Source organism: Phasianus colchicus, chromosome 1 (assembly GCF_987193195.1).
Source record: "Phasianus colchicus chromosome 1, bPhaCol1.hap1.1, whole genome shotgun sequence".
Classification (NCBI taxonomy): domain Eukaryota; kingdom Metazoa; phylum Chordata; class Aves; order Galliformes; family Phasianidae; genus Phasianus; species Phasianus colchicus.
The window spans coordinates 50,914,405-50,936,908 of record NC_143436.1 but is presented as its reverse complement, the minus strand read 5'-3'; the positions used below and the strand labels follow the sequence as shown (position 1 = coordinate 50,936,908).

Genomic DNA, 22,504 nt, shown 5'->3' with positions numbered 1-22,504 from the left:
AGGGGGCGGGGCAAGTAGGGGCGGGCTTCTCATTTACGGGGCCAATCTCTCAGCCAACGGGAGGAGTGGGAGGAGGGTCGGCAGCCAGTGAGGGAGGCGACGTCAATACGTGACAGTCAGCCGGGACAGCCAATCATTGAGGGGGGTACTGACGAGATTGTCCAATGAGAGGAGCTGGAAGGCGGGTGTTTCTCTTTGATGGACGTGGGCCGTGGCTAATGGGCGGGGAGATCCATGTGGCCCTCCCCAATAGACAACATTCAGGGGCGGAGAGAGATGAGACGAGCAGACGAGGCAGCCAATCAGCGCGGGGGTCGTCGGGGCGCAATCCAATGGGCGGCGCGAGGGGCGGCGCGAGGGCGTGTCTTAGTGTGTTTGGGTTCGTGCTCCTCGGGGGAGGGAGACGGCGGCGAGGAAAGTTTTTTTTTTTTTTTCTTTTTTTTTAAACTGTTTGCGCTCTCTCTCTCTCTCTCTTTTTTTTTTTTTTTTTTTTTTTTAAATTAAATTTCTGTCGGCTGTAAAAGGAGGCCGCGCTCCGCAGCCTTTTGGCGTTCGTTGTTCCCCGGGCGGAGCCGCCCCCCCGGCACTGAGGAGAAGGGGGCTCAGCGTGGCGGCGCCTCAGCGGTGAGTGTGCGTTTCCCCCCCTCCCCCTTTCCCCTCACGGCCTCCCTCAGGGCCCTTCCCGCCCGCGGGCCGCGCGCGCCGCCTGTGAGGGGCCATTGGCGCTAACGGCGCGCGCGCCCTCTCTCCCCCCCCCCCCCCGCCCCCAACCTCCCGTAAGCCGCGGGCGGGCTGAGGTGGGCTCACACGACGCGGACGGCGGCGGGCCGAGGAGCTGCGTCCCTACGGTTCCACCGACGGGGCCCGGGGGGGGGGGGGGGTCATCAGGCTGCCGCCCCGACCCCGCGGTACGCAGCTCCCGGCCCGCGGATCCCAGAGAGAGGGCCGAAAAGGGAGAGAGCCGCGCTGTGGGGACGGCGCTGAGGTGACGGCGGGTCCCCCGGGCAGCCCGCCGTGGTTGTGTGGAACGTTGATGTGAGGATGTGGGTGGGAGGAGGGACGGTGCCGAGAGGTGTGTCCCGGCGGCGCGGGGAGGGGGGTAGAAAACTTTCCCGGTGTGTTGGTAGCGATAGAAGCCCGTGGTTGGGCGTGGAGAGGCAGCGGTGGGCAGCGCGGTGTCCCGCGGGCTCTCGGCGGCTGCTATAAGGCACGGCTGAGGCGTTCGTGGGGTCAGAGCGGCGCTGTCCCGGCCGTAGCAGATGGGCTTAACGCTGTACGCACCGCTTTATCCTCCCCGTGGTTCGTTTGCCGACTTTTGCTACTCCGGACGGTGACTTTGATATCTCTCCGTAGAGTCTGCAAAGACGCCTTTAGAGTTAACTTTTCTCGCCCTCTTTTTTTTTTTTTTTTTTCTTTTTTTTTTCACTCCATAATCATATTTAACCACAGCTTGTCAGATTCCAGTCCTGCTTTCATCTACAAAACCTTTCTGAGTAGCAGTAGGTAAACCTTTGCATTTTGTGTAGCTCTGTATGAAAGTTTTGTGTACTGCTTTCCAGTAATAGTGCTATTCAGATGAACTGAACTTTAGTTTTTGGTATGATTGTATAGAGAACAGCTTTGCTTCTTCAAGCAGCTTTCTATTAAGCTCATCTGTACTGAAGTTGCTTAGCAATCCCACCTCTCCTATGGTTGCTGTGACAGTGCAGGTGCCTGGGAACACGCGTGCTGCTGAGGAGCTCAGCAAATGCTCTGATCTTTTGTGGCACCCGAGGTCCTGAACTCAAAGATAAGGTCAGGGCTTTTCTGCGTGATCCACTGTCAGTGCTGGGGCTGCCGTGCAGATGGACCTTGGGAGCTTGGTGAAGGTGGCTCCTCGCCCATACGTTGCTAACTGCTACCCAGGCAGGTAAAGCTTGGCACTTCTGCGGTGAAGATATAAATGGCCTGGCAAAAAAAAAGTTGAGGGGAGAGTGGAATCCTGTGTGGCAGCAAGCGTGCGTTAGCTTTTCTGCTCTGAAGTTGTGGTGGCAATGGGGTGCAGGCAGATATTATGTTGTAGAACTAGGTGAGATGATCATTATATCTTTTACTTTCATCTTGGCTAGCTATATTGCATGTAAACGTTTTGTGAATATACAATTTCATGTAAAACTGTGCATGTATATATGCAATTAACTCAGAATTGGCAGTGCTAATTGGTAAAATTCTAATGTGCATAATTCTCTCGTCAACTTAGTCTTCGTTTGTTTCCTTATGATGTTATCGGGCTGCTCAGTAAAAAAGATTCTCTTAATTCCAGTAATGTGAAAGTACTGGGAAAAACAGTGACCCTGGTTTATAAAACAGTGTATGAATTGGAATGTTACTGCAGTGTTTGCATAGCTGCACATTCAGCTGGAAATCTGAGCAGGAAATGTTAAAAAACAAGGTTTGGTCCAACCTGATGTTGGGGAAGAAAAATCTCGAAACTGTGAAACAGAAAAAGTATCGCCTGCTGGCAACTGTGTGACTGAATATTGCAGTCAAACTCTGGAGTTAGTGAAGTGTCTGGTGGCTTTGTGTGGTGATGAGTGTTTGATCGTTACGGCTTGATGTTGTATAACCACTTCCCAGGGTTGGGGAATGACTTGAAGAGGAGGGAGCTTCAGAGACAACGAACTTGCGTAGTTCTGAAACAGTAAGTTTAGCCTGAGGTTTGCCTCCAATGGTAGGTAGTAGTGAAACAGAAATAAATAGTTCTGCAGAACTAATGCCTGATATGTAGACGTAGCTGCATCTGGAACAGTGGGGTGTGTAGTTGCATCCAGAATGGTGGAATGAGTTTGAGGAGTGCTATAGAGTTCGTCATTTAAAGGGAAGTTCAAATGGATTTTGTTCTCTTGGTTCTTGATTTTGTTTTATGGTAAAAAATGGTGTGTTTCTACTTGTGGAAGGCTGTGCTTACAATTATTAAGAATTACAAACTGGAGATCATAGAAAAAACATCCTTGGAGCTTAGTTATTGATTAGAATGGGTTTATTAATAGTCTACTAAATGGTTTGGTTACTTCATTCTCTGTTTTCCACAGGATACTTGGATGCAAAATCTTCTGTCCTGGCTGCTTATTGCCATTATCTTATTTTTTTTTTTCTTTTTTTTCCTCTCTTGGAATGTCTTTTTATACATGGATAGTCTGGCTTGTGCAGTAATGATGATCAGCAGTCATTTTTCAGCTTCTTTGCAATGATTTTCCTCAGTAATTGTTCTGATGCTGTTATTACTTTCACTAATTTTGTCTGTACCAACAATTTACAAATTCTACAATACTTACAATGCCCCTTACATCTTACAGTTACTTCAGTTATTTTTCATGCAGCCTTCCTCTGAGTTTAATGTCTGGATCAGTAAGTCTTCATTGTGAAGAATTGGCATTTTTTTCTTTTCCTATGGTAAATTAAGTGTATTTAATGCATAGATAAGGGAGGACGTATCTGGAACTCACAAATAGATACTGGCGGATCTTGTTCAGCATAAGATTTGCCACCTCAGCCCTTACAGTGTGTGTGTCTGAGCTGCCTTTGGAAATGCTTTCAATGGTCTTTCTGATGTTTTTTGGAAAAAAAAACTTGCAAAGTGTTACACTGTCTTGGGGAAAGGATGGGAAGTTATCTGTCTTGTGTTCTAATAGCAAGAACTTAGCGACAGGTATGTAGAGCAATTAATACTGTATCTTTCTAATTGTTTAATTGGATGTGGTATAGCAGGATTCCTGGATTCTTGCTGATAATGTTCCATACCTTAATAATGACTTTTTCCTTTTTCAGGTAAAAGTATACACTAAAATTTGTTGTTCTCCCAACATACAGTGTGTGATGTAGACTCTGAAGAATTGCTCTCGATTTCTTGTTAATCCAAACTAAACTTTCTGCTACCATCTGCTAATAGAAGCAGGGACGCGTTCTGGTACCGGAGCCAGCTGTCACTGTCAGACAAGGAGCTGCCAGTTGGCATTTCTGCTTGTGAGTTGATGAGGGTAGTAGCTGGTAGGGTATTCTGGTTCCTCTTCCCTGTCACTTTCAGCAGACAGTAAAACTCTTATACTTCCTCACATTTCTCTGCTTTACTTTTCATATTTTCTTTGCTATGTGCAAAAACAATGAAAACTTTTTTTTTCCAGGGAAGTAAGCATGGTTTGCTTCAAAGAATGGATGTTTTGTTGTTTTTTTGTTTTTTTGTTTTCTCCTATGGAACAGTAGACAATAAGTCTATCGAATACATTTTCCTTCTCATAGTGGTAAGAAGGAGAGGGTGTTTTTGCACTAAAAGATTGCATGTTGTAGGGGAAGTTCTGAGGTTTTTAAGTTCTCATCAGCGTAAGGTTTGTGGTTGGAGTTTGGATGTTCTCCGTGTTTACCATGCAGTGAGCTATGGAGATGACCTTTTCCAGTTTCAGCTACTCAGTACGGATTGCGTTTCTGGGCCTCGCCAGCTTTAGAAGTTCTGAAATCAGATATCTCGCATGTATTTCCTGATGTAATGTGTGCAGATTAGGAAAAGCACAATGGGCTCTCCATGAAAAATCTGAAAATAAGCGTTTGATTGGGGGGAAACAAGAAATCTATTTATAAGGCTAAGTAAAATATGTCTGAAGGTAGCTCTTAGTTTAGCTCTTGGGTTTTATGAGAAATCCACTGTTTGACAGGGAGCTACTGTATGACAGTATTCTTGCTGCATGCTGTAGGGGATTGGTCAAAATAAATGTGTCAAGTATAAACTGAGAGGCAGCATATTTTGACCCTGTCGGGCAGAAGATTGAAGGCTGAAAAGCTAATTAGAGGATGAGAGGATAAGAAGTGAAGTTGCAAAACAAAGGGTTGATAATTTTAAATAGCCTGACAGAGGATTAGGCAAAAGGTGATACAATAATAGGGTGTTGTGTGAGGAAGAGCCCTCTCAGTGAGCAGCAAAGGAAATAGCTCACTAGTGTTTTTAGTTGATCTAATTTCTGTGATTTCATTTTAGCTGCTGAGAGTGCAGTGAAATGAACTATAGTACAACAACCTGACCAAAGTTTTTTTCATTAATGTCTAAAGTTTCTGGCAGTGAAGGCTTCTGCCTCAGGAGAAGTCTGTTGTTTTGTGCTGTTGGATTTAGTAGTGGTCTACAAAGAACATTAGTTGCACCTACGCTGATAACTTCCCTGAATTTGGAGATTTTCAGATTCTAGCTTGTCTTCTAATAGTTACAAATGTTTTCTTTTCCTGTTCTTCTTTCCCGATCTTCTATCCAGAAACTGCATTTTTTCCCATCTTAGACTTGCTTTCCTTACAGCACTGATTGCCTTGCTTCTTTACTGTGTTTGTCATGTGGCAAAAGTAGACAAGTTTCACAAGTGCAATTGTAAGTGTGATTTTTAACAGAGACGCGATACGTTTGCAAAGCCTTAGGCCAGCATTCTCCTTTTAAGTTTGGTTTATTTGGCATGTCATAGGCAGAATAGACAAATCTTTGGGCTGCTCTGAAGCTCCTTGCTGACCTCCAGGGCCCCGTGACCCCTGTGAGAGCCTCATCCCTGAATCACGCTCATGGTAGGAAATGGGCTCCTCTCAGGAGACAACAGGAACCCTCCTGGGGCTGCCAGCATGCTGTGCCTTAAACGTGCTTTAGCCCTGAGGCGATCCCCGTGTTAACAGCAGTCCCTCTTGACTTCTGCTTCCTACAGCCAAGAGATATAAATTACCCGGGCACCCTGTGTCAGCATGGTCTATCGCTACAGATACAGACATCTTAGTCACTGTCTGTGGCTGAAGAGACGTGGGTTACCCAGATCTTCACTTGTACACTTGAAAGCCTTTTACTTCTCCCCTGGAATGTTTGTGGTTCCTTAGAAATAGTCTGATTTCCTTTTCTGGAGACAATTGAAGTACTTTGGAGTACATTTGATTTTCTTGCTACAGCCAACAGTAGAATCTGCTTTTTTCACACAGTGATATCGTAACTTCACAATTCCTAAGCTTTTCCAGAGGTACAAGATGAAGTTGCATCGTGCATTTGCTTCCTTTGCTCGTATGGTGATACATTGCTTCAAATAACCCAGTTTTCTGGATTTTGCACACTGACTTTAGATACTCTGAATTAAGATTAGTAGGTGGAAAATCTCACTGGAAGGCCGATGTCTTGAATACAAACTTAGGATCAAGTAGTTGAGTGAAATGTTTTGTCTCTGGGGTAAAGGAATGCACTGTGTTCCCTTGCCCCAGCTTCTTGCAAAAAACAATGCGTGCCTCACTGCAGAATGAATTATGGGCCATCCTTGATCTGAAGCAGTTGGAAATCACTTAAAGAAAGGAGGCCATAAGGTTGCATCAAATAGTTGCCCTAGGATGTTGTCAGCTACTTTCACCTTTGTGGTTTGTTTTTTTTTTTTGGCAACCCTCTTGAAGAATTTTCTGGGGTAAGTTGTCATGATTATAACAATATTGTTATATTGCTCTAAATGTGGTAGTTGAATTGCAGTTAGAACATGCACATTCTGAAATTTGTGTTTGAATTTCTTGTTTTATTTTTTTTCTTAAGTTGAACTTAAACAGCTCCTAAGAAGAAGTTAAATAAAGAGCACTTTGGCACCACCAGCGTGTCCACAGAGGAGGTTTTACTATTATAGCCATTGTAATTTAAATTCATATCCTTCCATATGTAATTGGGTTCTCAGGGGAACTTTGTTTCCAAACGAGCTTTCTAACTCTTTCTATTTGTCAAATGATTCTGCCTTACTGGGTTTTAATTGCAATACACTTGCAATTACAAATGTGACTGTTGTGAGAGGGTGAGGAATACATACAGACTTCAGTTATTCTTCAGAGTTTTTAAAATTGTATTTAAGAAAAGGTTAGAGGAACATTATCTGCATTTCTACTTGCACTCAATTTGCTGAATGAGACTTGAAAGGGGAAAAATACATTCTTTGCTGCACAGCTCAGCTTTTTCACTCACTTTTGAAACAATTTGTTTCCAGCAAAATAGCTCCAAATTTTTAAAGTACGCGGAGAAACAATTAAGATCGACCAGTCACTTCTCTCGTATTGGAAGTGAACTTCTCTACTGAAGAGAATACATTCAAATTAAGAAGCCTTCCTCTGATGAGAAAGGTGAATTAGTGTGGGGAGAAACGTTTCAGACCAAAGGTGTAAATCCCATTGTATCAAATGCTTGTGACCTTGCCTAATAAGCCATGGAAAATCCTCCTGACCACATACGGTAGCAGTGGCCTCAGGGCGGGCAGGAACACAAAGACATAATTGGTCTGGTTGTCTGCAGTTGTAACCCCGTGCTTAGGCGGCGTTGGATGATGTTGCTTTCACCAGTTTGGGTAACAAGATAAACTGGTAGTTCTGCATGGATACTGTATATCAGCTTCACTTGGCCCTGCCTCAGCTGTGGAAGGAGACTGACTGCGTAAATGTTATCTCAGTTTTACAAAGCTGCAACTCAAAAAAACAGCTGGGAATTCATATTAGTTCGTTTTCAAATTTAATAATGAACGAACCCCCCCCCCCCCCCCCCCCCCCATTTAAATGTGAAAAAATGCTCAAACCCAGGAGCAAATTTAAAGAGTTAAGTTTTCAGGTATGATGGGGCTGTGAAAATTGGTTATCGTGTATTGCCAAAAGGTAGACTTGAGTATTTCTGGCTGCAGTAATAAATGCTGGCTACCTACCTTTTAAGTACAGTGCCACTTGTAGAATATTGGAGAGCTACTTTGTGCTACCCCCAAATGACAAAATATTTGGGGTCCTTGCACTTGCTTCAGCACGTCCCAATCTTCTCTTACAAGTAGTTGCACGCTCAGTAGTCCTGAGTGTGTTTTTATCAGAATTTGCAGCGTTGAAGACTGGACTTGTATCACTAATAACTTCATATTCTTTTTTAAATTAAAAAAAAAAAAAAGCCATAAAAATGAAATGCATTGCCTCATTTCTTTTGAAGAGGGTTGAAGTAACGTTGTTAAATATAGAGCAGATTTTTGAAAATTAACTTCCTGTCCCTTTCTTAGGCACCTAAATAGCTGAGAAGTTCAACTCAGACTGATGTCAAGCTATAAATATTGATGAAGCTGAACTTGGCAGCTGGTTACATTGGAAGTTGATGTTTGCATTTGTAGTTCAAAATTATTTGCTTAACAACTTCATATTTCTTTTTTTTCTTCAACGTTAACAGTGTTAGGATCTGAACTTCTCTGCATATGTAATCATGTTAGCAGGAAGTCAAAGAAAATGTCTTTGTTTAAAACCAAGAAGTCAGTTGTTAATGACTAGAAACGTGGTAAGTGTGGAACATCCATTTGGAATATAGTAGCAGAGACTAAACCGAAATATAAAAGTAAATTGTGACTGAAGCTTCGTTCTCAACAGACCCCTCCTCCATCATCCTCACTGCTCTGTCTCAGGCCAGTCTGATGGGGTGTCCACTCCAAGCTGTGTTGCAGGCTATAAGATCTAGAGCTTCTCTGTGCGATAGAGATTCTTTTTCCCTTGTTTGTGTATCGCGACTATTGGAGTTAGCAGCAGTACTGATGTGTTTTAAGAAAGAAGATTTTGATATTCTTCTAATTATAATACGTGCAGATAGTAAGAACTGAAGAGTTTGAAAGGGGCATTACCTCCCAGTTCTGTGATGTGTTAGAAGGATTTTAATGGTGGTGTCTTTTAAATCATCCCTGGATGTTCCCATTTAAATGTGTCAACGGATGGGTAAGACGCCCTTCTTTCCAGGGCACGTGCTTGTTTCCTACTTCATCACTTTTTTGGTTTGTTTCTGCTGCTGTGTTTGATTAACCTATTGTTACATAGGTCTTCGTAACTGTTACTTCTAGGTGAAAAGGGAAACTTCGATCCTGAGTCGTCTCCCTTTCATGGTATAAACAACTTGACGTGATGATTCGGATGGAACTACTAGCAGTAAAATTATTTGTAGCTTTCAGGTTTGAAGTCTAGCTGTTGAGAAGTTTTCTCTCTCGTGCTAACGTTTTAAGATGGACAAAAATGCTTCAAGTCTGGTCTAGTTACCACCCCTCTCGTTCTTCTTCTTGAGTTTCAGAGTGAGCCTTCTGTTTTCTGAAGGCTTTCCCTCGTTTTGCAAATACCCTGAAATAAAGCCTTGCTATTGTTCTACTTGTTTTGCTTCAGCAGCGCTGAAGCTTTGGGAGTGTGTAAATGGATTGCTCGCACTTTGCACGTCTTGACTGCCACCGTTTTTTGCCACCAGAGCACCATTAAATTGCACCACAGTTGTAATGCTCGTGGTAATGACTGCTTGTGTGCCATTAAGATTCCGAGCATTGTTGCTATTATCGTGAGGGAAGTCGTATTAGCGGTGTGAAATAGCTCTCATTTGTGCCTGTAAAGCATTCGTTTTGGATACCTAAGTGAGCATAAGATGAACAATTGAAAGAAATGAGTTGTTTGTTTGTTTTTAAATTTTCTTTCATTACATTAGCTGAGTGAAACTTTGGTATAGAGCTGAAAAAGTAGCCAGTATTCTCAGCTCCTCATACTTTAGTTTCCAGCTGCTTCAGTCATTACCAAAACCTGCCTGTCAAATTCAGGTTGGAGTGGAGAAAGCACAGGGGGAGCGTTCTCTGCTCTAGAGAGCTTACAAGACAAGAGATAAACGAATGTAGGGTGTGATTCAAGAAGATGTGGTTGGCCAGGTAAGATAAAGTGTGCTCCCAACACCCTCAATTTTGATAGTTCTCACAAGAAACATTGGGATAAAGTGTTGAAGGGCTTGGGGAAAAAGTAGAAGCAGTTTTGGGGATGCACATTCACACACACATAAATTCGTATATACGAAGTATAGATATGCTTCAGCCACACTGAATAGAGGGGACAGGGCACAAAGGAGTTTGGCAGGCTTAGCCAGTGAGTGGCCTTGAGCTGGCTGCAGTTGGGATTTAACCTTGATTACAACAGAGAAGTGATCTGTAGGGTAGGCTGCTGCTGCTGTGAACTAGAGACAAAAATACGTCCTATGTTCACTGTAACTTCTCATGGATTCTTTAGCAAACCCAGTATGAAGAGGAAATAAGAGAACTTTTCTGCTTCTTTATGCGTTGGGAAGCAACAAAAAGGTGCAAGCAAAACAGTCTTAAACAATACACTTAGCATTTTTTTTTTTTCCTTTAGTGAGAGAAGGAACACTTGGACCTTCGATGTTGTTTGTGTAAATGTTTTGGAACACTGGGGAGGTGGCAATGCAATGTTCTGTCTTCAGTTCATTTTTCAAGGTTGTCTTCAGACTCACGAGCTAGAGACAGGATTTTCTGCATAGGGAATCTGACTGCACCATTTTCGTGTCATACAGAGCTGCCATTCTTAACTATTATTTTGCATGTGACAGATGACCCAGTATCCACGTGATCAAATGATCACAATTTTTGCTTTAAAAAGAAAGGATACAGACATTAGTTAAGAAGTACTACTAGTTGTTTAGATAAAGTTCTGTTACTAGGATTTTAAAATAAATCTTGTTTTGCTCTTTTCTCATTTCCTCTTTAACATTGATTCAATGAGGGATTCATTCTTTAATGGAAAAAAAATTGCTTTTCTGAATGACTTGTGTTATGCAGTTGTCCATTTAGCAAATCATAAAATCATAGAATGGCCTGGGTTGAAAATAACCACAATGATCATCTAGTTTCAACCCCCCTGCCATGTGCAGGGTCACCAACCATTAGACCAGGCTTTAGCAGTGTTCTACTTCATAAAGTGGTTTTGCTAATTTATACTTGGGCTCTTGGTGTAGTGCTATGGTTTGAGGCTCGTGTTTTCTACCTGTAGGTTAATGACAGAATGTTTGTATAGGCTTTCTGTTTTTACAGTCCCTTAGAAGAACAGGGCACACAGGGTATCTATTCAAAGATTACAGTTATTTGTATTGTTGAAAGTGGCTGTGTCAGATCTATGCTAACAGTTGAGTCATTTTCCATCTAGAGCAGACAGCTTCAGTGCAGATAAGTTAATATTGAACAAAAGTATGAAGTTCTGCAGCCAACACTGAATTAAACATGATGGATATTTTGTCTTGTCATGTTTTGCTGTAGAACACTGGTGATTTTTTTGTGCAACAATCAACTATCATTGCTGGTTTCCTCTGTTTCTTACTTAAAAAAAAAAAAAAAAAAAAAATTCTGCTTTATCCCTTTCTTCCTGGATGCTTTGTTTAGAATTGTATCTTTAGTTATTTTTTTCCTTGAGGTGTGTCTTCTGGATTTCCTTCCACCTAATTAGGACAAATAAGTGGTTCTAAATATTACAGAAGGGTGGTCAGTTCTTTCTCAGAAAGTGGGATCTCTCCTCCTACTTTGTTGTTCCTAAATGATTACAAATTACATTTCCCTAGTCTTGGGAAGTGAAATGCAGTGAAGGACTAGAAATGTGGATTGTCCTGAACAATTTTTATGGTAAATGATGGCCTTTGCAGTGCAAGTATGCTGTAGATGGGAGGGGGGGAAGCATGAAATATATCTGTCCTGTTTTGAAGTTGTGAATTGCTTTGGGCCATCTTCTCGATTTCCTAATTGGATATGTCATGTTTTTCGTGTAGTTACGTCAGCTGGCTTTTGTGAGGTGATGATTTTAGACAGCTTGAGGCCATTTGGGCGCAATGCATGTGTGTGTTGTTACTTTATCAGAAGCACTGCTGTGTGAAAGTTGGAACCAAGGTTAAAATTAACCTCTTTCAAACATTTTGGGATACTTAAATGGCAGTGGCAAGGACCCCCTTTTTGTCTCTAAATGTACTGTTGCTGGTCAGAAATGGAATGAATGCAAATCATGCTCAGAAAGCTCTTAGTTAATGCCAAAGCTTGGGGGAAAATATATTTTGGTTTATGGCAGCTGTTCCAATGTGAGGAACAGTACAACATCACGTAGTGACAAACACCTTCAGTGTGAGCAGTTGCCGGCAAGGTGATGCAGTGAATCCAGAAACATGCCACCTGTTGATTAACTAAATGCTAAATCTTTTTTTTTTTAATAGCACCTAAATGATAGCCACTGGAATAATTTAGATTTTTTTTGTGTGCTGCTAACTTGGGTGTATGGTGATAAACCAGTGGTTTTGGATCCCTTCTCATTCCTGGAAGTCAGTTATGTCTTGCAAAACTAAAACCGAAGTGTTTTTTTAGCTTTTTAGCTGTTGTTAAGACAGGGTAGTAGGTTCTGAATTAATTAAATGTGCTTAAGTGTTGGCCAGTTCAGTGATGTTCATATGTCATCATTCTTTCAAAATAGGATTACATACCCAACAATTATTAATGAGATTCATTTTTACATGTAATTAATACTCAGGAGTTCTCAGAATAACATAAGCACTTTCCTTGAGTGCACCTGTGTGTGTTATCTCAGTTCTTAAACAAGTTTCACCCTATTCTTCCTTTCAGCTGCAAATATTTTTACGTTTTCCTACTATTCTGTGATATCTCTCAGTCAGTAGGAAATTCTGTCACACATGTTACTGGAGTTATCCATATTCGAATAGGAGATTGCAGGGAGAGTTTGAAGAAGACATTTTACTGATTGTAACCTGTTCTTTTCAGTTCTGTGCACCTGGAATACTGTGGTGTTCCTAAAGAGGCAGCTTATGTGATGTGAGCAGAAAGGAGGTGCTTGCTGTAAGTCGTGAACTTGCTGAGCTCCCTAAAAAATACTTAAGGAAAAAAGCTAGCCTGGGAGTCCTGACTCTGTAGAGGGTTTTGTGCAGCTTTAGAGATATCTTACCTCAGCTAAATGAATTGCTGCAGTTGGCTGTATTAGAACCAGAACAACATAGAGAATATAGTGGCTGGGGTTTCTTTGCTTTCATTTTTGTTTTCACTCCCCTCTTGCTTCCCTTGGGCAGTTGGTGGCTAAGTAATTGAACCATGTCTGCTTTTCTTAATAATTTTTTCTTTGCAATCCAGACAAGCATGCTGACACATCCCAAAGCCTAGCTGTTGACAGAATTAGATAATTTGAGGATCTGAGTTAAGAGATGTATCCATGATATTTACATTCTCTTCTGACTGTGGCAAGCACTGGGATTCTCCTTGCTGTACCATCTTTGCAGTGTTACTTATCTGCATGTCATGTTCTGCCTTTAACCCAGTCTGGTTTTGCTGGATTCTCGTTTTTTGAGCTAGTTTGGTTTTGCTAATTAACATTGTTATTATGCTAGAAACATAGCTTTATTATTTTTTTTTTTTACAGTAATGGTAGGAAAATGATCAGTCTTTTTAAATAGATACTCACTAGAGACCTCCTCTTTTTAGAGATAGGAATCCATATTCTTTTTCACAACCAAAATTCTGTGATGAGGTAGGACATGTTATTGGTGTAATTAGCAGCAGTTTTTCCACAGGAAGAGACATTAGTGGTTCATAAGCATTTGGTGGTTTGGCTGGAATTTTTAGTGCTTTTACTAGATACTAATGCTGTGGTATTTCAGTGTCCATCTATAGCAAACTCTGGAAAAAAACAACCTGTTATTTTGGCTAGCTTCTGCAGTACTTTGTAGAACCATAGAATGGCTTAGATTGGAAGGGAACTTAAAGAGCACCCAGTTCCAACCCCTGCCACGGGCAGGGCTGCACCCTACTGGCTCAGACAGCCTAGGGCCCCATCAAACCTGGCCTTGAGCACCTCCAAGGACGGGGTACCACAGTGTCTGTGAGCAGCCTGTGCCACTGCCTCGCTGCCCTCTGACTTTAAAAATAAAAATAAAAAATAAAAAAATTCTTCCTAACATCTAATATAAATTTCCCCTCTTTTAGTTTAAAGGAATTCCTCATCCTATTGCTACCAAACCATGTAAAAATTCTCTCTCCCTCCTTGTAAGCTCCCTTCAAGTACTGGAAGGCTGCAATGAGGTCTCCCCAGAGCCCTCTCCAAGCTAAACAAGCCCAGTTCCCTCAACCTTTCTTCATAGGAGAGCTGCTCCAGCCCTCTGATCATCTTAGTGGCCCTCCTCTGGACCCACTCCAACAGCTTCACATCCTCCTGTACTGGAGGCCACAGACTTGGATGCAATACTCCAGGTTGGGACTTACAGGGGCAGAGTCACCTCCATTTCCCTGCTGCCACACTTCTCTTAATGCAGCCCATTTTCAGTCTGAAGCGGCACAAGATGTTAGTCTTTTTGGCTGATACTCTCACTGGGTGGGGGTGGATGTCACATGTGTGTTTTAAGTTGACAACAGTCTTTTACTTCACCTATAAGGTGTTGTGTACTAGACTGCAGGGATAAATAATACTGTTCTAAATGGCTTGCTGGATATTTCTGAGATGTTTCAGGGAGGTGGATGATAAATAATCATTTAGTTGAACAATTCAGTTTTCACTGCTTTTCTATAGCATTTAGAAATCAATAGGGAAAGATGGAGCATTTACAAACAATGGTGTGGTTTTGCATTCACTTATTGCAAAATAAATTGGGAGTTAGAGTTTTATTAGACTTCTTTCTCCAGAACCTTAGTTTGTAGCAACAATTTAAAATGCCTTGTTTTTTGTTTGTTTGTTCTAAAAAAAGCATCCTCACTTTAGGTATAAGGCTGCTACTGCCTTTGGGACATCATGTTGTTAAGATGGGAGTGCTCGCTTGGAAAACTATTTCAAAGTGATTGAGCAGATAGCATGTTGTGCCTGTGGGTCAGTACTGCTTCACTTGTTCATTTCTGGATGGAAGGCTAATATTTCAGTCCTGTACCTACAGGTTGGTAATGGTTCAAAATAGATCAAGCAGCTCAAAACTGTTGTAAAAAGGGTAATATGATAATAATGAGAAAACGATAACGTGTGTATGTATATGTAGTGTTAGTAGTGTGCCACTGCATTGGTTGTTGCTGCATGATGGTGCTCACCTGGTGCCTGGCCAGGTGGCTCACTGGCAAGAGCCGCTGCCTTTTTGGTGTGGCAGCAGAGGGCAGGGTGGAGCCAGGACAGCTGGCCTGAATTAGGCAAGGAGTATTCCATACCTCCTGACATCATACAGAAGGCTGTATTTGTGGGGGAGAGTTATCCAGGGGCAGTTGCTGCTCTGGGTTTGGTTGCCGGTTGTCAGTCGACGGCGGATGGTGGGCAGTTGTGTTGTTGGCAGGATGCTGGCTGGTAGGCAGTTGTATTGTTAGCTGGGGTTCAGTCAGCATGTGGTGAGAAATTGCATTGTGGCTGTATCTATATAGTTACCATTGCTTATTTGTCTCCATTTTCGTCTTCTGTCTTACTGAATAAGTTTTATCGCAATCTCTGAATTCTATTTAGTTTCCAGTTTTCTCTCTCATCCCACTTATGGTGGGGGCTGAATGAATGGCTGTGTGATGTTTAACTGCTTGCTGAGTTAAACCACAAAAAGGTTTTCTTCTTGTTGGGAGGGGGAAAGGGAAAAAAAAAAAAAGTGGTTCCAGTGGCAAAGTTCCTACAGGCTTTGATAACGACAGTAAAATCTCGGAAGAGAAATATGCTGTTCAGTATCAGTTTGATGTTTCTGTCATGCAAGATGTGATTTTAGGCAGAATTTAATGTCAGGCTGCAACATTCTGGTGGCTGGTTAGCTTACTGTCAGTTTTCATCAAATGGTCTTGCCTCTTAAGTGGCTTGGCGGGTCACAGGATAAACATCCGTTTTTCTTTTTTCTTCTCAGAATTGGTTGTTGGACTAATTGTTTGGGGATGGGTGAGTAATAATTATCTTGAATTAATAAACTGTGTTGTGGTTTTCGGGTTTTCTTGGAGGTAGCTTAAAATGCATTTCCAGGAGTGGTGCAACTTTATTCTGTAGAAGTCTAAGTTTGCTGAAACTTAAATCCAAATTTGACCCTAAGGATCAGCAAATATATCATCTTGTAACATGTGAATTTCTTGTCTTTAGAGAATAATTTCCTAGATTAGGGTGGCAGTTGAAGTAGAAGAATAGTGAATAGAGAGGGTTAGATTAAGTGTGTGTAACCATAGCTCTTTTTCTTCCCCATCTCCACAATATTGCATACATTACATTGAGGGAGAGGAGAGGAACCTGTGTTGCTCTATTGCAATTACAAGTTTTTATTTACTCCACATTGTCTGACAAGATAACTTTGACATTTTCTAAATACTTTGTGAGTAAGCATAGCTGTGCTTCAGAGGCAATTGTCTTTCATTTCTATGTGGTTTTTATCTAGAAAAGACCATGTTGGATGTCTGATTTATTTTAATATATATATATGTTTTGTTTTTTTTTGTCTTCTAGGGTTTCGTTTTTGCACTGAATGTAGCCAGGACGGATCCTAGTGGGCTTTGGCAGCCCTTGGAAACTGTCAAAGGTAAAAATTGACTAAAGTTCAATATTGCATTCTTGAAAGTTGAAGGTGAGATGAACATTTATCCATACTAGTTTTTAATCATTTGTACAGTACATTGCTGCCATCAGATATATTTTCTGTGTGTAACTTCTGGTGGGTTTGGATATGAAAGATTTTATGTAACTGCCTGATGGGATTTGTGTATGTCAGCTACAGTTGATTTATATGGTGGCTTTCTTTAAAATCTCATCATAAATTAAGTCCTTTCAAAGTCACCGATATCTGCACGTTTTTGGTTCCTATAAGCAATTAATTTCTTCTGGATGCTCTTTCTTGTATCTTATAACTCTCATTTAAAATGACAAAAACTCTTCTGTTCTTTTTCCATATGTTAAATTCTGTGTTGCTTTTGTACAATGAGAAAAAATCCATGTAATGTGAAACTGTGGCAGTTTCATATGATATAGCTAGATAATCTGTAAAAAAAAATTAACACAGTTTTGTCTGCGTGCATACATGAAGGCAGTTATAGCAGTGATCAATCAAAACTGTTGCATTAGTAAAATGAACAGGTTCATTTAAGACATAGTTCTGTATAGTACTACCTTCATTTGAACTCCTGTTTTCAAGTATGGCATGTATACAAGTTTGCTGTGTTCTGAAGAGCATTTGTGTGCTTGTTTTGCGTTGTGCTCTTCAGACCTTCAGGTTTTACTCACCATCTGTAATGGTTACAGCCTTGCTATCCTTTGAGGATTTTCCTGTGGGCCATATCTGATTCAGACTTCACAATGCATAGGAACCACAATTGATTTTACATTATAAAGCACTTCTTTTCTCTATATCATGTGAAAGACACTATTTTCCTCTTTATTCTGTGATTTCTACTGGCAATCTGAAGAAATAGTGCTGAAAGACCCATGTCTTAGATAAGGTGCTTAGTTCTGATGATGACTATTTGACTGGTAGCTGTGTCCATCATCCTGTTACTGCTGAATGAATTCTGTACATCTTTGTTCCAGAAAGTGATAGAACACAAATAGAACTAAACATTAAGCTGTTTTGGCCTGACGCTCTATTACTTTATGATAGGATAATGTTATCTTAGGCATTAAGGTTCGCAAGAATGATAGCAAGTTCACATTAGTGAGTGTCTCTACCTTTTCTAATCACTGTATTATGGTTTAGAGTTAAAAACTGTTACTAACTTTAGATATGCATCTGCTAGGTGAACGCTGACATACCTGTACACCATTTGTTAGACTTTCACTGAAGTGCTTTTCACTTGTGCTGAAGCTAGTATTTCCAGAGGACCTCAGATGAATAAAAAGGCTGAGGGACTTCAGTCCCATCTGAAGTAGTTTTGGTGTGTATATGGAAGAATGGAAGAAGAAGATTATCATGCTTTGACCTTTTCCAAGAGTGGCTTTGTTCATCGGTTTCAGATCCGAAACTTTAAATGGACTGTCTGTAAACTTTATGTAACTTTATCCCCAGGGAACATGGTGCATCACATTACTGCTCGTTTTTTTGGCCTCCTTTTTGATCGTACAGGACCATAATACCATCTGCCTCTCTATCCTCTGTGTACAAAATAAGAAAGCTACCCTGAGTGTGATCTTTAACCCTCTGCTCAGAAGCCTAAGAGGTTTGACACTGCCAACAGTGTGGAATAACTGTGTTGATTCTTTATATGCTGGCAGTAGGCAGTCGCTTCTTTGGCTGAGAAGTCATCTTTGATCGTAATGACTACTACAAAAAAAAGTCTGCCACAGAAATGCTTTCTCAGGGAATTGGGAATCCCCAGATGTCTGCTTTTGGCAATAAGGAAGCTTGAAATGCAGCATTCTTATGCTAGTGGCAGTGTGAATCCTTCCTTTTTAGGGAGTCAAGGAAAGTAGGTAAAAATGAGAGAATTGAATTGGACATGTAGTTTGTTACTCGATAGTTTGTATCCTGAAAAAAGCCAAAAACCACAGGGAAAAAATACAATTACAGGATAGTACTCAGCAAAACTTTCTCCTGCAATCCGTGGCTTCAGGTTCTTAAGCTCTTCCTGTACCAGCTGCTTTTTTTTGTGCATTTTTGTTTTCCCCCAAATTAGAGCCTTTTAACTTCCAGCTTCTTGCCATCCCATGTGAGTGAGTTCATGCTAGCTGAATGTTGCATGAATGGTAAAATCAATCATATTTTGAACATTAAAGCTGATAAAACATGAGTTGTGGATGAACTGTGGGGCAAATGAAAAGTGAGTCTTTTTTTTTTTTTCCTTCTCCATTGCAGTTGCTTCTTCTTCTCACTCCACATTCTGAGCTATGTTCTAGTGTGTTTAGTCTCTCCTCTATGAGGGAGCTTGCTTACTGTTGTTCTTGTAACTTTTCTGTTTTTTTTCTAATTTTATTTCATGGTTCTACTTTTTTTCTTTCTTTCCTTGATTTTTAAGATTCTTGTTCTGTTTTTTTTTCCTGTGTTTTAATCTTTCTGGAGCAGTATATAAAAGCTCATGTCAAATTTTGTCCCTTTCCTTTAGTAATAGGGGAGATCTCAGAAAATAAACACAGCAGTTCTGAGGTTCATGTTTGGGTTCTTCTAGTACTCTTAATGAACAGTGACAAGTCCTCACACTGGTCTTGTTTTGACCTGACTGATCTTGCTTTATTTTATTAACTTTCTTCGGTGCTTCTGCAGCTCAAGTTCCATCTTGTAATTCTGATCTGAAGTCAGTTTGGTGTCACAGCAGTCTTTCTGGCTGCACGTTGCCTGTCCAACAACCTGTGGAGCTTCCCAATTGCTTGAATGTGATCTTGCCAAATGAGGTGAGGAAGTCCGTGCCCCAGCACATCTGAGGTCGGGCTGGGAAATGAAGTGTGGCAAAGTACCATGGACAGGGCCCATCACTTGGCTGCCCTTGCGGTGGTCAGGGAGCTCACCTTGCTGGGTGGTGCCTGGTATGGACGCAACATCTTGGATGCATGCATGACACACATCTTGCATACCATTTGGTACTTCAGACTTCTGTTTACTGGCAGAATAACTTATCTCTATCAGTCTTACAGTTGTAATTTCCCCACGGTCTGTCCGTACCAGCATTCATTTGTTAGAAAGGAAGTTACTCCAGCAGACATATCTTGTGCTTAGGGATTTCATTGCTAATAGAGCCTAACTCCAAATTCCTTTAGGAGCATTTCATACAGTATTTCACTTGAGATGTTCTTGCCTTTGTTTACTTAATCTCCTTGTTAAAGTGACAAACTTGCATATATTAATGTTGCTCAGTGACATGCTGCAGACAGGGCTGAAATTTAGATTAATCTTCTGTTAATCCTGTATGAATTGATTATGTCTCTTTTGTAATTTACAGTAGAATTTTTGGGAGGGGAAGAAAGCTGAAGATATTTTCAGAGCACTGATTTGTGTTGTGTTAGAAAGAACTGTTTTGTCACACTGCATTCATAGTTAACTTGCATGCAATGGATTGGGGCACCAAAGGGATAAAATAATGCATCTTCTTATACTGCTAGCTGATATAACGTTTTCAGCATGTGTTGGTTCTCAATCAGCTTATTTCATGCACTTCAAAGAGTCCTATCTGAATATTTGGAGCTGGTTTTGGACAAATGCAGCAAGCTTGATTTGTTAAGCTAAATCTTAGGTTTGAGAACGATCAATATATTCACTCAGCATTGGCACTGATTGTACAACCTGCCCATTTCAAGTTCATGGGTTTTTCAGAAAGCATTTTCTTAATTTGGAAAGGTTATACGTGTTGTGCCTTGTGCTAGTATGTGGAAATACAGGGTAAGATGGAGCACCATATTTGTAGTGACAGTGCTAGTTCAAAGGCTTAGCATTCATTGAAAAGGTGAAATAAAGTTGTTTGTAACTGAACTTGCCATAAAAGTGGGACGGAATTCTTCAGAGATCCCACACACCCTGTGAAAACAAGGAGGGAGGCAATTTTGATGAGAGTTCTGCTTTATCCTTTTCTTTACCCAGGAAAGGACGTTACTATTCTGAAAGTCTGTGAAAAATGCTGCTGCTTTGCCTAAGACTATGTAATATTAATGAACATAACAGTTTGTTGGTTGCAAGGCTTGATAAGCTGTATGCAGCATTTTGTAGCTTCAGGCCCTTTGTTTGCAGAATGTATTCTTCAATTCTTGTGTCAACTTCATAGCCGTGAAAGATGTCTTCTACCTGTGCACAAAATACAGAAGGCAGTACAGCCTCAGCTTATGAACAGCCTCTAACTTTGACAGAAGAGGTGTCTCTATGACAGATTTTTAAGCTTTCTCTTTTTGACCTCATTACAGCTTGTATTCTTGAGTTTTTCAGTTCTTAGGCTTGAAATTCCTGCAGTGAAGGTGATATTGAAGTCAGCACCTGTGTAGTTTGAGGAGCAAATATGGCACACAGACTTTAAGTGGCACGTAAATGCTGGTGCAGTTGGGGAGTTAAGCAGCATCTTGAGAGGGACAGTTATTAAAGGCTAACCAGCTCTTTGCTTTAGAGTTTTAAATGTGGTGTGAGCCCTTACTTTCCACAGAACTGGAATATCATGGATTTGCTAATAGAGGATAACTGTCCTTGAATTAGAGATTCCTGCTGAATTGCACCTAAAACATGGCTTACACTCTGGAGTGAAAGATTGTCTAAACTTCTTAATCAAAGTCTTTCTAACTGCGTTGCATTTGTCAATAAGTTAAAATTTTAAGGTAGGAATTTGGAATGTAGAATTTGTTCAGTTGGAAATGCACTGACAGTCAGACAAATTAAAAAGTTACCAAGTAGTGCTGAACAGTGAAAATGCTGGGAGCTGTTGGCCTTGGTTAGATTGGAAATAGCAACATAAAGATGACTGACTTTATCTGCTTCCTGAACCATTTAGAGCTTAGACTATATTTATTTCTAAAATGAAGTCAAAAGAAAGGTTCCCTGAAAGAAAAATTCAGAGTTACTCCTAGGATGACTGCTAGTCTTGACAATTTTTCAGACTGATAACCTTTAGACTGTAAGCTGAATCTGTGAATCTTGTATTTGCACAAAAGCTATTTTCTAGTAAGAAAAATGTGCTCTCCTCTACTCTCTGTAATTATTCCATATTGACTGTAACTTTAATCAGTGAACACAACGAATGCAAGAAATACTCAACAATGACATATTTTAACATGGAAAAGACACCAGTTTCCTGCTAGGTGCTTTTTTCTCCTTAAGTAGAATTGCATCTTTGCATCTCCTGAACAGCAGATGCCTTACTTGTTTGTACAAAACAGAAATTCAGGGAATATATGCAGAACGTGAGCATGGAAGATTGTAGCCTGGAGTTACTGTTCATTGCACCACAATCTCATGTAACACTGTGAAAGGCAGCAAATAATTCTTTTTAAAAATATATATTTCTTTTTATCTTTTAGGCAGTATTTTGCATTTCTGCAGAGCTTTGCACAGATCCTGTTCCCATGCAAACTGATGAGGGAGAAATACTGGAGGAAGGCAGTCCCAAGGTCAGTGAGGTGAACAGTGCGGTATTTTGGCGGATCAAGAACTTGCTTGGCTGAAATGGGAAATATGTGGAGTGAATGTTGACTACTGGTGATATTTTTAATAAATAACTGCATGCAATAAATAATATTTATGATGCTGGAGGCATTTAAAAATGACATTTTTAAAAGCTTTCAGGAACATGGGCTTTTTTGGTAGACTGTTAAGGATTGAAAGTATCTGTGTTAGGGTACTGCCGGGAAGATATGTGGGAACTCTTGAAAAGAAATACTAACTTTGATTGTGTTCTGTTTGTTAGAACTGGAGGGGTTTGTCAAGGTTTCTGTCCCACACATCCACCCTGTCAACTAACTAACTTGAAGAATTAGGCATGTGAGTGAGCTCTTAGGTGCAGGTATCAGTGTTTATATTACTGACTGATTGCTTCATTTCCTTGCACGTGTCAGCATGTGCTTTGATGTGAGGCTGGATGGACTGTTACTTATGAAGGTATCTGTGATACTAGAAATAAGTTGTTGAGACAAGGTTGTTAAGTTTGCTGTTGAATATAATATTGGTTGTGTCCTGCTTTTTGCTATTGAGACTGACTTCTTGAAGGTACAGATGTTGAGTCATGAATGATTTTGATTTATGTAATGTTATGGTTATTATCATTTTCTTCAGTAGGTTTGTAAATGTATTTTACAGTCTTTTCTCAACCAATTTGTA

At 40.7% G+C, this 22,504-nt stretch overlaps 1 protein-coding gene across 10 annotated transcripts in view; it reads left to right on the top strand.

Annotated features, from left to right (window-relative positions):
- The first annotated feature begins 487 nt into the window (after positions 1–487).
- TNRC6B (trinucleotide repeat containing adaptor 6B) overlaps positions 488–22,504 on the top strand; it is a 136,383-nt gene continuing 114,366 nt past the window's right edge. For 6 of the 10 annotated variants that reach the window (XM_031600218.2, XM_031600224.2, XM_031600223.2 and 3 more), the window contains exons 1-3: positions 488–624; positions 16,243–16,315; positions 21,709–21,798. In XM_031600218.2, the coding sequence (XP_031456078.1) occupies positions 21,764–21,798 (35 nt within the window). In that variant the 5' untranslated portion in view covers positions 488–624; positions 16,243–16,315; positions 21,709–21,763. Of the gene's footprint in view, positions 625–871; positions 986–16,242; positions 16,316–21,708; positions 21,799–22,504 lie in introns of those variants that run through there. The other 4 variants (XM_090141967.1, XM_090141931.1, XM_031600217.2 and 1 more) reach the window with 4 other exon arrangements.